General features: G+C 33.4%; 1 protein-coding gene and 1 long non-coding RNA gene across 2 annotated transcripts; both read right to left on the bottom strand.

Moving 5' to 3' along the window:
- Window positions 1-3,130: 3,130 nt before the first annotated feature.
- Window positions 3,131-4,677, bottom strand: LOC128214131 (uncharacterized). The gene is made up of 3 exons (XR_008257873.1): window positions 4,553-4,677; window positions 3,832-3,902; window positions 3,131-3,163 (listed from the first exon to the last, which is right to left on the bottom strand). It is a non-coding gene; the product is annotated as an uncharacterized LOC128214131 (long non-coding RNA).
- An 8,704-nt stretch (window positions 4,678-13,381) lies between these two features.
- LOC128213805 (T-cell-specific guanine nucleotide triphosphate-binding protein 2-like) lies at window positions 13,382-13,849 on the bottom strand. Its single transcript, XM_052919861.1, has one exon. It carries the CDS (start codon window positions 13,847-13,849, stop codon window positions 13,382-13,384), a length of 468 nt encoding a protein of 155 aa, XP_052775821.1.
- Between the last annotated feature and the right edge of the window lie 814 nt (window positions 13,850-14,663).

Here is a 14,663-nt window from a genome sequence, read left to right as displayed (position 1 = left end):
CACAAACAAAAAACATAGAACTACACACAAATCTACAAACAGCACAGTGCATAAATACTATGTATATATATATAAATAATTGGTATGTTTATCAAGAATTGTTAGGTACCGCCTTGGAACGGTCAGTAAAATGTAAATTTACTGGGGGTTTAAACCAGTTTATGTGCACAAACCTCACGCTTATCCCAACAATTATTAACAAAGATAAAACGCAATAGATAAATCTTATCAAAGTATGCATTAACTTGAGGAAACTTATCAATAAAACAAATAATATTAAAAAAACAAAAAGGTAAACCCCAAGTACTTCAATGATTAGAGATCCCAACTATATCTGCAGACGGAGGGAAACAATTCAGAGCACCTAATGCAAATACTTTTCAAAGATACGATGCAGTCTTCGTTAGAAACCAAAAACATCACACACAGTCTCCCTTATAAAATAAAAGGTTTAAAACTGTGTGATCATAGAGTTTCATAATAGAAAGCATCATTGTACTAAAACTAGGAAAAAATAAAGAAAAACATTATTAAAAATAAAAGCGACTAGTATATGCTATTCTCTCCTTCCAAATGATTTGAAAATGTAAAATATTTGAAGGAATTTAACAATCGTAACAACTCGGCCATCTCCGGCAAGCTTCGATATAGACCTCGTAAATAGTAGTAAGGATATACGAAAGTGCGATGCGGCTGCCGGCGATTAACACCGTTTTCAATCCGCGTAAAGAAGGCCCATTGTAACAACAAGGAAGTGGATTGTGTTCAATTAAATGTGCTTGGTTAAGAGAAAATATTTATTGTAACCTCAAAGAATGTTCGTTTTATGAATATTTAGATGTTTCCTTATAGTTGAAGCACTCTATTTCCTCTAGAAAAATCGTGAGCACACAGAAAATGTACTTGACAGTCATTGAAATGATCATACGGTTCATGGCATGCATGAATTATTACATCGGATTAAATGCATGCATGGACTAAATGTCAACATTTTCTCAACAGTTATAGGAATACCCTATGAAATGTAAGTTTTAAGTCAAACTTTGCCGTGTTATTTTTCACACCATGCCTTGCCATTAAAACAACATTACTATTCTGTAAAATCATGCATTGATTGCATTGTGCAGAGTTTTGTGGGTTGTGGAAGGATGGGTGTGAGCTTGGCACCCAGTCAGCTTTACCAGCTGAAATCTATGCATGCCTTTACTTCAGCATTATTGGGTTTGGGCTGCAGTTTTTTTTGTGTAAACAGTTCTGTGGGGTTGGGGTGGGGCGGTGACTATCCACGCAGTAAGCTCAATTGTTAGAGTACCAGTACAACGTTCATGTGGATATGCACCAGACAATTGTAACCACGGCCCCCCAGGTCTGGGGAATAGTGGGGACTTTGACTTTCAGTACAGCCAACCCCGGCTAAAATCCCCACCCTGCGCGGACGACCCAATGGCAAAATCCCTGCCAAATGTCCCCACACCCCAGGGACTCTAGGTAAGGTCCATTTCCCTCTACATTTTAAGCGAAGATAAAACCACCGCATTCACCCAGCACTGCAGGGCCACCTGATAGGTAAAAACACAGCCCATTTCCCAGGGTTAACCCCAGTATTCCCCCGGACCTGGGCTGGTGGGGGGGGGAGTTACAATTGACTGGTGCACTAAGTTGACAGAACTTGTCTTAAAATTGTATTTGTTCAAGGCAGATCATGCTTCACTTTACCTCCTAGGCCGTGGATAAAACCAACTCATTAGAAGTTTCCTTACACATTATATTTGTCTTAAGCTATAATTATTAGTCTCAATATCTTTGAGTAAATTGTCATTATTTATTAAAAACAACAACACCATAAGAGTAACTGATAAGATACTCAACTGATTTATTTTTTTGTAAATAAAAGCCTTAAACAAATATTTAGCCAGGTTACTAAGCTTTTCAGCAATGTATACCAGATTTTTTCAATAATACTTAATCTATTTTGAATAATTGGCCTTTGGATCACTCTTCACCAAATGACTCTTTTATGTCCAACTCCATAAAATGCAATCAAGAATATTTACAGTTTGGATCAACATGTCTCTTAATTTTATTTTTAATATTAGTCAAGTAATTACAGAGCCATCTGTATGCAATCCCATGTAAAATTAATGATAAATTAGGTTTTGCTCCCATTTTTACTTTCATTTCTGTGCCAAGCCCTTTTAAGTGCATTGAGTCTTTTGGGAGACTTCACAATATTTTTTTGTACACAATGATGATGATGACACTATGCTATGCCAAAACCTCAACACATTTTCTTCCAACAAAAATGGACAGTCATTCAGAATAACTTTTATTACATCATTTGAGAAAATAAACTCATACAAACAACGAAATAAACATGCATCTGTAAAATCACAAGTCATGTTATGTGTTCGTTAAATTTAACTTAATAAAGAAAATAAATATTGGTTGCAGTAAGCAATGCGCATCACTTCTAATAAGACTGAGAATTCCAACAGACTGAAAAATAAATCATCACAAATGGAAAAACTGTTTGCAAGTCAGCTAGTATCTTAATGTATGCCTTATCAGATTACAAAATCACTCTTAAGTCTGTTGCCTAAGTAGAAACAAGTATGGACATCCTTTTCCTGAGGTCAAGAGAAAGTGTCTTGGAGGTCTTGAACTCACAACCTTGAATTTGAGGCTTATCCTCTAGACCACTTTCACCTTTTCACATTTTAAAGAGCCCAGTTTACAATATGGCATTTGCAAGGATGTGCCCTTTTAACGGATTTTCTGAAGTCTTAAAAATTGAACTGAACAAAATAGTCCTCCTTTATTTGGTCTGCCGATGCCATCTGTTTCTGTTTTTGTAGTTATCTTCTTTCCATAATATAGGAAAACCACTTTAAGCGTAGACAAATCCTTTACCATATTACCCTTTTAAAATATATGTTCGGATTTATTTAATAATCACGGACCAACAGATGAGTTTTATCTTCAACTTCACATCAGTATGTAAGTCATCAAATATTTGAGATGACAAGATGTTCCACTGAAAGCTTTGTTTCCATCTTGCACTCATTTTTCCAAAGTAGGCGTTGCAGTTGTGTTAGATGATTTCCATGTATTGCAGGTCAATCCTGATATAATGGCATTTTTGATTACATTCGGATTCCAGTGCCTGAAATAGAAAACAGAAAATACAACAATAATAGGAATTATATTTTCAGATCAATTATTTTAAAAGCCTGTACAACAACAGAAAAGTATTCACAAAACATTAAGTGCAACACCAATTTAAAGCTGCATCCTCACAGTTTTACTGTTCTGACACCTTTTTTTATTTTTGTCTTTAAACGAGCCAATTGGCAATTATTGTGCAAATGTATGGAAACCAGTGATATTAGACTGCTGACATAATATCAGATCACAGTCTTTCATATACAAGTTTGAAAATTTGGTAAAAATTCCCACAACTAGTCATATAAGATCACACATAATAGAACAGATTTCAATTGTTTGGAAAATATTTTTTTGCTATTGCTTTAAGCCATATAATTAATTATATGTGTAAATTTAATTTTAATTACTCCTTTGGGCCTTTGAAGAATGACCAAGAAGAACTGTCAATCTGTGAGAGAGCAGCTTTTAGCTCTGGACTACTGGTAAATTAAAAAATATGAAATGAAAATGTTATCATGTTTTAATTCATCTACAATGTTGATATTTTAATACTGTCAATCCTTGTTGGTTAATTGTACAAACATGCAGGTACTTTTGGGGCTTAAACCAATAGGATACTTGACTGTTAAATTATTGTCCGAATTTCGAAAATAGCACATCCATTACCTCATCTGCCTTTTTTCATTAGAACAAGCCGGGAATCAGAGTCAGCTGCACCCCTGGTACCATACTCTTCTCTGAAAATGACAATAAGATTAAAATTTAAATGTCTGCATTTCATTGGCACAGTAAAAATGTCAGCATTTTTTAATGTTTCTGCATCACCACCACTGGTGGATATCATAGAATTTAGTCTTGAAAGAAATGTGTGCTGGTTTATGCGTTCAAACTCATTTTGTTAAACCAATAGAATGAAGATCTAATTTATTTAGAGAACTATATTAGTGAACAGGGCCGAGACATTCAATTGTGCCATTACATTAAGTTGTTCAATACCAACACTCACGGACATATAAACCATACATCCTTGGTTAAAAGAATGTTAATTTTAATTATAAAAAAATAAAGTTAATGATATGAAATGTATGAGATAAATACACTGAGAAAGAAAATCTAACCTATTATCGATCTAAGTTACATGTAAGTCAGATTCAGACTTATTTGTTACTTGAAAAAAATCAAATAGAGTATTTCTTTTCTTAATTTTTGCCACTGATCACTGGAGCTTCAAAATTGTTATTTACTATATTAGAATCTGTCAAATGAAAGAAGACTTTACCCCACCCACTAAGAAGTAATGACATTTCCAATTAGTTTCTCATTAGGGCTCTTTTAAAACTATTTTTATATTTTATTAAAATACAATAAGTATAAAAATAACACTTACACACAAATAAGTGGTAAAAGTTCGCTCCTCATTCTGTCTTTGGACTAACATATCTCTTGATTGTTTGAACACCTTCTTGGTCGGCCATGATGGACTATTTTCTTACGACCCGTATTATATCCGAGGCCATATCTTGATACTAGCCGAGGAGTTCCGATTGGGAATTTAAGCCACAGCCAAAACACTCGGAGTCAGTCATCACGTGTCCGCCAAAAAAGGTTTTAAAGATAACATGAATTAGCAAATTCTTCATAAAAATCAAAGTACTGAAAGTTTCGTTATGAAAGGATGCTATATTCAACCCAATATTTTGTTTCAGGTATTCATCTACAAAAACAAGAAGGCAAGTGCTCTTCAAAATACTGCCTTTATATCCACGGTTTAAATAAAATCCAAGTAATTCATTAAGTCTATCTGTCCAACTACCTGCTGGAAACATTTTAATTTTACGAATTTTCTTTAAAACATCACAATAAAAATCGGGATGAGCTATACTATCAGCAATGAGCAATTTAAGACTACTATTGTACTTTGATATGAGATTATAATGACTATTAACAAATTTAGAGAAAGTTTTCCTTAATTTTAAATATCGGAAACCCTGTTTTAGAAGTTTTTGCGTCATAAGTTTACTGCGAGAGCTGATTTTTACATCTGTACATATTCTAGCAAATCGTATTAACTGTGCAATAAAATCACCATACGATGGTGAAATAGGAACATCACCATCTAAAGAAGGGTAATTAATTATTTTAAAGTTAAAATCATCACGTTTATCATAAAGATTGATGCTCAATATATATTCTTTTACTTCAAGTTGCAAATCTAAATAGGATGCTTTTTAAACGGATGTATTAGATTTATTAAGTTGCAATTGTGAAGGGTATATCGAATGAATGTTATCTGTAAACACAGGATTATCTAAACTTAGAATATCATCAATATATCTAAACGTGCTATTAAACTTATCAACAAGAGCTAGATCTCCAGACTTAAATAAATTTAACATAAATTCACTTTCATAGCAGCATAAAAAGATGTCTGCAAGTAAAGGTGCATAATTGGCTTCCATTGGAATTCCAATAGTTTGCTTATATAAACATTTACCAAATTTAAGAAAATAATTATTGAGTACAAAATTTAAAACTTCAATGACATCTGTGCATGTCCAATAGATATATTTATCTGATCGATCATTAGTAAAAAAAGCCTATTTAACATTAACTGCCATGTAAGTAGTTTTCTCCCTCGAAAACGTTTTTTCGATAAGAGGAGTCAATTTGTTCGTAACTTAAAATTGTGGAATGGATGTATAAAGCGTTGAAAAGTCATAAGTATTAAGTTCTGAGACTTTATACCGTCTATTTTCAAAATCATTAACTAAATCTAAAGAATTATTAATAGACCAAAAGGGATTAATTCCAGAATTCTCATAAACATTACTACAGTATTTTTTCACATGAAACTTTATAGTAGTTAAGCAGGATGTACTTGTTTACTAGAGCAAGAAATAGAATTAACATTAAATCGTGATTTATACGGATTTTTATGCATCTTAGGCAACCAGTGTATTGTAGGAATGTTTTTATGATCATCATTCAAAAGATCTTGAAATTTAGCATTATAATCAATATGATTTTTAATAACACTTTCTTCATCGAGTTGGCTAGAGTTGTAAGTTCTGGAAGATTGTAACTCTCCAATTATAGTATTTACATAATATAAACGTCAAACTATGATTATATTATTAGCTGCTTTATCAGCTGGTACAAATACAAGTTTTTTTATGTAGGGATTTGATATCTATTATCAACTTTGGAGTTATCGAAATAGACTTTGGGGGAAGTGCCAACGGATTATTGTTGAAAAACTCTATTTTCTTATCTATTAGGTATAATATTTTATTCATCCACGGTAATAAGGCATTTGGTTCAACCCCTTCTCTTTTGCACCAGCTTTTACTCGGCTAAATAAGCAAGACTCCAAAGAGAGTGTAATAGGGTGTTTTAATCATTTGACCTACATTTCGACCTAATAGATAAACATTCTGTTTAATTTCGATGCAGCTAGATGTAAAATTAAATGGCTGCTGTTAATCATTGAATTAGTGATGACCGTCAACGAGCAACGACTTAAATCATTACGTATAGACATTCTTTTAAGTTTTAATATCTGCCAACATCAATGAAAATCAGATTAATTAAAATTTGTTTTTTGAAGGTTTTTGAACAGCGAAAATAAAATTCTCCAAATTATCAAAACTCAAAAATGCGGGATTTTTTTCTCTTCCATGTGTGTTCTAGTACGCGAGTTGAAAAACAGTTAATGTTGGGATTATTTCACACTTCTACAAAGCAAAAATCAAACGTCAGAGTAAGACATACATTCCGTGGATTCGTTCTCGTCGTGATTGTCCAGCAACGAAATTGCCTCGGTCACTTCTTTTACTGTTTCATTTGTAACAAATGAGCATAATGGTGTTGTAATTCGTACCCATAGACTATACAATAACTGACAGTGTTATTTTGTTTGATGTTGATGGGGGGGGGATGACATTCCTGAACCATTTTGGTGATGGTAGGCTTCAGTTTAATTTAAGGTATTTTCAGAAATCGTGTGATGGTTCAAAAGCGCAGTGTGATTCTGTGCTAAGGTGAGTTTTTACGATAATATTGCAGTGAATGTCAAGGTCAGAGGCTGGTTTGACGACAAGTATTCATGAGCAGAATTGTTAAAAAAACTAATGTAAACCCACGTGTACGTACCAAATAATAAACTGGCAATGATTTTAGGTTGATTTTGAGCGTAAAAGTCTTTACTTGCTCGTTTCGTAACCTGAACCTTTCGTACACACTTATTTGGGACGCATCATTCCACACTCGCCATTTCTTTTGCATTTCTTACCAGACATTCCCCGAGATGTTTACCTTGAACGTTTCTCACTCTCTGGTCTTTAAATACATTAAAAGATGAACTCCAATTCACTCTGTTGAATCGTTATCGTTACAAAAAAGTGAAACTATGTGTTACAAAACCAGAACATAATTAGTTATTTGAGGTTTTTAAACTGATAATTTTATTAAAGATCATATCGCAAAACCATACTGTCCACCTAAATTTTCCTGAAACAAATTAAACACTACAAGTAACCGAAATTTTAAAATCTGCGTAGAGATTTTGAGTTTTAACCTACCGCGTATAACTTTAGTTCCGATCACATTGTTTTAGGTCAATTAAAACGCATACTGAAATGGAAAGTGTTCAGCCATATATCAAGCCGTAGTGTGACGAATTAAGCTTTCGGTATAATAAGTGTAATGTAACCGCCTTACGATTGTTTTACTATAAATTCCCATGCTGTTTTAGTCCTAAACAACGCTACAGATTTTCATTTATTCAAAGGGTTAACGATTTACTTAAAAATAAGTTTATGGTTTGATTTTTCTCAAGTTATTGTTTATACTTGAGGTAAACCAGATGATTGTATATCTTACATTAAAGACGGATTCTTTCAAAGAAATGATATTATTATGAGTTACAAAGTATTCAACATTTAAGACTTAGATCACATAAAATGATTCACAGTAGTTATTCAGTCTGATGCGATGAAATTTTGCTAAAACTAGGTTGCATACATTATCGACTTAAACGTACCCCACCTATTTATAGTAATTATACAGTAATATGCGCACTTTTCTATTCCATAATTTAATTGACTTTGGAAGGCTGAAGATTAGTCCGAAATGAAACGTTTGTTATTTTTTTAGATAGATGGGACAGAAGTGTCCATCGCTTATAAAGTGAGTATTCTTAGTTCTCACTTTGTGCGTTTCTGGCCTCTCATGTGTGTTGGCGTTGGAAAAAAGGGTGTTTTGTGCCACACTCGGTTTTCAAACGCTGCGGTGTTCTGTATTGAAGACTTTCAAGAAATAAAAAGTAACTCCGTATGAGAAAACTACGAACTTGAAGTGTACTAAATAGACCTTTGATTGTAATTGTGATTGTTCTCAAAACGTCTGTTTTATTTCAAAAATAGTATTGCTCATTTTAACAAGGTTTCTCAGATTTTGAAAAATTGACAAGAACGATAATATATTCTATGATCTGATATTTATAAATCTTGCTTACAAACTTACTTTCTTCTTTTTTCTCATGTCGTTTTACTCAAATATTGAGCGTATCCAATTTAATGTAACGAAATGCCGAGAAGCCCGTTAAATTAATTAAGGCATTAATACATTATATTTTCGAAACATTCTGAAACTAGTGTAACGTGTGCGGAGTATACCGAGCGGATGTACACCATTTTATTATACGAATGGCAAAACTTACTAATAATGACAAAATATGGAACTAAATAATAATTTTCCTCAAGGTAACTTAACCTTTTGATTGTATACAAATGATTTTGATTGGGCTTCAAATAAAAAATCACAAAACAATCATGGAAAAAGTTTTGTATAGCTAATTTTCCTTGTGGCTTCTTGCCTTTGATCGATTTATTAACAATGAATTACACAATTTTCCAAATCTACTGTGATGAAAATGATCTCTGTGAGTTAACAGATAGTTGGGCTTTCTTTGATGAAACACAGAGTAGTATCATAACAATTTAGAACACTTTAACAATTATGCACTACCAGATAGCCGAGCTTTCTTGGTAAGAACAGGAAGGTTCACTTACTCTCTTAACTACTGCTAGCACGCTAGCTCTAAGTACGCTCCGACTACGTCAAACGGGAAAGCAGATCTTCACTGAAAGAGCGTAGAAATTGCAACTTACTATGCCTCACGGGATAACTGAGCTTTCCAGCAAGAGCATATAATTGAAGGTTAAAATACCCTATCGTATCTCTCAACAAAAACCCGTTTCAGTAAAGATAGCTAATATTTAAGATGAACAACTACAAAGTTCAAGTTGATAAATATACAAATTCTTTCGTTCGCTGGTTGGTTACTGCATCTAGAATGACAATACTCGGCGCTATATACGCCGCGCAAAGCGTTCGAGCAATGCGGTGCTTTCAGTGGTCATTTAAACTTAGCGTCGATTGGTTGAAAACCAATAACTTTTATTGGTCGCGATCAGCATTCTGATTAGTCAAAATTATACTTAAATTAATAACTATCAAAGATGATTCTGGCTTGCGAGATTCACTATGCATTTCAATATAAATTACCTACTATGCAAAAGTCTTATTAAAAGTTAAACAAACAATATAGCGATTTATATCAAATCATAAAAGCCTTTATTAAAGTATTTCAGTCCTTAATATGTTTCTTTAATATAAAATAACAACGCTATTTACCTTTAAAAGTTCAATTATGATTGCAAAAAGGTTTAACGATTTGGCACAATAATTAAAAGAAAAATAACTTTTAGGTAACAGTCAACCTTTTTACACGGCTGTGGTAAACTTCTTCACCCTAGTGCATGCCGTTGTAAACGTCACGACTAGTGCACTGCTTTCAAAACTTACCGTAAGCCATTACTTACCATAAGGTGTAGGTTCCTAAGTGTTTCAAAGTCTAAACAATGGTTTGTATATTGTTATCCTCTGCAGAAGGAATTTATGATTTGTACCCTATGCAGTCAAATTCAACCAAACTTTATGTTTGCTGGCACATTGGTGAACTTCGTTGGATATCATAAACACTAAGAACTGTGGTTTACTGCAAATCAAGAAGTTAATAACATATTTAATGTGTTTCACAATTAAATTAAATTATTTATTTACCAAATCAAACACAATTTGCCAAAACTGGCCAATAAAGCACTAGTTTCAAAATATATTTAATGACTTCTCACAATTTTTAATTCGAAAAAAAAAAGAGATCGTTTCATACGTATGTTGATAAGATGACCACAGAAAGAGGAAAAAAAGCAGAAACATTGATAAGCTTGTTTTATCTCATACACATATACAACAAAATGCTTATTAAATCTTGCATAGTTTTAACACATTGCTACAAATATATAATGCACATAACACTGGACCATTTGATGTAAGTATGACTTAGTTCAAATTATTATGAGATGTAGACTTCTTGTGCGGTTAAGAACAAAAATTAAACTCTAAACTATGTACGGGTCAATAAGATAAAGGAAAGTTTTAGCAAATCAATTATCTGGGAACATGGACGAATGAACGACTTAGTCCGACAGACGAACTTTTTCTTCAGCGTCCTTGAAACAAAAACTGTAAACATGTTTCATATTAACACAAAACAATAAATTCATATGACATACCTGATGACAAGATGACAAGGTCCGAATAATATTTCAACAATATGATTACTAATTGCTTTATTGGCAAACATTTCGTAACTTGTACATGAAATTCTACAAAATATTTTGAATACATTCGAATATTCGAGTCACAATACTGCTTTAACATATGCATACATCTCATAACAGATATTAACAAATCAAATTAAATACATTCAAAGGAAATAGATAAGAAACTTTATAAACATTTAATCAACTTTTCAGAAATACACAACCGGTAATGGCACAACATCCTATCACAAACAGAAAATATAAATAAATATACAGTAAATTTTATTTTGAATGGAAAAGTTTTGCTCTCAGTCATGCATACCAAATTGACAAAACAGTATTCGATATCAAAACAAGACAAGATATATTAAACGCCAAAAGTGTTCCGAAAATTATTTATTATTTGACTGCAAGGGGTAAGGTTTGATCTGACTTCGTGCTTTTCCAACCAAAACCTATAACTCATGAAGACCATCGATTTGATAAAAAGAGATGGTGTTCAGACGGACGAAATCCTAACGGTTGACTTTTATTCGGTGTAAGAAAGTATTCATTTTATTTACCGCAAATGGTAAAAGTAACCTATTCAGTATGCAATAAAAACAGAAGGGACAAACTCGGCAACCATGACAACAATCAATAAAATACACTTCTTACAATAAAAACATTCACAAACATAACAAATGTCATTTACTCATCTGAATTAAGAATTTGTAAAACATAATTCACAAAAATATGTTTTTAAACAGAGTATAAAGCAGAAGTTCGACTGGTTACAGAAAACAACGTTTGGCTCTCCTGTTCAGACTCCAAAAATCGGATCACTCTAAAACCATGGTCATGAGCATCTGTAGGTCATGTGTTTTTTGAACACGCGTCAAAAATTGTTTTCAGAAAAAAGCGTTTTTCTTCTAGTAAGCTTTGGCCTTGAATATGTATCCAAAAAGTGGCAGTGCATGTCATATACTTTGTTCAACTGCTCTAAACACCGTATAATACTTGGTAAACCTATCCTCGAAATCTACATATCTAAATGATAGCATTGACAACTTGACCAATTTGAAGACTTGAAGCAAATCTAAATTGGGTCCTGACTGTGAACGATTAAATCTGCCCTAGCAATAAGTCTGTTTCTGCCAGATACTTGTTTGTGTGTGGATTTGCAACAACTGCCGCCACTGCCGCGGTTTTAGAAAACCATGCTTATTTAACTTCATTTCTGACACCATACAGTGACATGATCATTGCTTGCCTTCTAAGAGTGGAAACCTGTTGTATTAGTTTCGAGAACACCATAAGCTGAAGAGCCATTGTTGTCAATCAGATATATATTTGAGTCGTGTCTTTTGGGTTGAGCGAAGATCATCGTCTTATGTTTTTTTTTGCGAGAAACAACTTATCGAACTTTTTATCGTTCAAAAATCAGTTAAAATTTGGCTTCAACCTAAGAATTTGTTTTGCGAGAAACAACTTATCGAACATTTGTCGTTCAAAAAATAAGTTAAAATTTGGGTTCATCCTTAGAATTTATTTTGCGAGAAAAATGTCACTCTCCCTTCAATTGCAAAGACGACAGTAGCAAAACAAATTAAACCCGTCTTAAATTGACATCCTGCAGGTAGATCTCCTGTATATAGTTTAACGCTTCTACTCCAGACAAATCACTTCTTTTTAGATTTGGATTGTTAGGGTGTACGCAAGCTGTTGGTTTCGTAGTCATTTTCAATATCACAATAAAACATTCACAAACCTATTTAAACTTCATGTTTACAACACAAATATCATTTACAGAAATAGATAAGAAATAAATTGTAAGAAATCAATTCACACAAAATTATTCAAGCTAAAAGTATATTTACATTCGACAGATTCAAGGAAAATGACGTTTGGCTTTCCTGTCTACCCTCTCAAGTTCGTATCGTTTCCCTCTAAAGTAATGGCCAGGTGTTTCTGTAGGTCACGCGTTTCTTCTGCACACAAATCTAGGAATGTTTTCAGAAAGACAGCGCATTTCCTGTGGTAAGCTCGGGCCTTAAAAATGTTTCCAATGAGTGGTATTGAATGCAATATGCTTGATTCTAACTCTCTAAATTCTTTGTAATACAGGGCAAAACTATCCTTGTCTAATACGTGTTTGAATGATACCATTTTCAACTTGAACAACATCTCTTCATTATCAATGCCAAGACTGTTGGCGATGACTTGTAGCGATTCCAAAACAATTCCTAGTTGCAAACGATAAAATCTGCATTCGTTTAGCAGCACGTCTATTTCCGACGGACACCTTTTGACCACATTTATAGCATAGACTGCCACCACTGCCGCTGTTTTAGAAACAGAGTTTATTCTACGTTTCAAAATAGCGAGCTTCTTTTGAACAACTTCGTTTACGATACCAGACAGAGACATGAGCATTGCTTCTCTTTTAATAGAGGACACTTTTTCGATCAATTGTAAGACAACTGAACCAAAATCGAAAGCTGTTGAGTCATTGTTGTCTACCAGATATATATTTGCGTTCGATATCATGCATTTCTCCAAATTTTCTTTTATATTGCTCTGACTTTCTTTAGCAATTCTTGCCGACCTTCGGAGGTCTGAGGTTTGCGGCGTGACCTTTGTGCGGAGCGGACATCATCGTCGATCTTTGTTCGTATAAAAAACAAGTTATATTTTGGCTTTAACCTACGAATTTCGTTTGCTAGCCAAACGTCATTTTCCGTAAATCGCGAAAACGACAGGAGCAAAACAAAGTCAAACCTATTTAAATTGACTTTCTGCAGGTAGTTCTCCTTTGTGAAGGTTGACGTTCCTACTCCAGGCAAATCCCAAACCTGAAGATTTGGATTGTCAGGGTGTGGGTAAGCTGTGGGTTTCATAGTCGTTTCAACCGCGTCAACAGCAGCTGCCCCAGGATCGTCAGCCATTAACCCTCTGATACAGTTGATAAACGACGATGTGGCGGAGCCTGATTGACCTGTTACAGCAATGTTGATTTCGATTTTTTTTCCACCCATTGATTGTTTCTTCTAATTGTTCACGAAGAGCCGTGTACCCCGATTCCGTCAGTATGCGTTGGTATTCCTCTACTTCATATTCTTTTATCTGTTATAATTCCACTAGATTCAATGATCATAGTTAAATTAAATATTTTGTACAAAACGAGTATGTTTCATTCAATGATGGTACGCCAAACACGAACTACTGATTTGATTATGTACCTTCTACATTATAAGGGCAGTATTAAAACTCTGTTTCATAAGAAATAATAACGTTCATTACTATAATACTTAAACGTATATAACTATATACATAGTAACAAAAAGGCAGGTTTTTGGAGACGATTTTGCGACATTTAGCTCGGCATTTAGTCTTCTCACAATGGGCAAGTGAACTCGGCATAGAAAAAAATATTTAAGGGAAAATAACTGTTTGTCTGCATGAATATAATAAGAAACGACTTTGTTAATACTTTTTTAATATGTAACTTATATAAGACTATATGCTTTTATTTCCAGTTCACCAGTTTTTGTTATGTTTTTTATGTTATCTTATCTTTGTTATGTTATAAAAAACGGAAATCAACTCACTGAGCTCATGTTTCTTGTTAATATCATATACCCGGCATTATATAAAGATTAGTGTATCCTGTATTATGTATCTTGTTTATGTCATGTTTATGAAGTGAAGTCTGTGAACGACATCTTTTATTACAAAATATGTTTACTTGAATAGTGTATCAATTCAAACTACTCTAAATCTGAACTGGATCAATCGGACTGTAAAACGGGGTAGATTTTGTAAAAAAATAAAAATGCATTCGTGAATATC

Source organism: Mya arenaria, chromosome 13 (assembly GCF_026914265.1).
Source record: "Mya arenaria isolate MELC-2E11 chromosome 13, ASM2691426v1".
Lineage (NCBI taxonomy): Eukaryota > Metazoa > Mollusca > Bivalvia > Myida > Myidae > Mya > Mya arenaria.
Note: the sequence above shows the minus strand (reverse complement) of the source record. Positions and strands in the feature narration are given on the sequence as shown.

Excerpts from the sequence above, each read along its gene's own strand:
- LOC128213805 (XM_052919861.1), bottom strand. The coding sequence starts at position 13,849 with ATGGGTGGAAAAAAAATCGAAATCAACATTGCTGTAACAGGTCAATCA.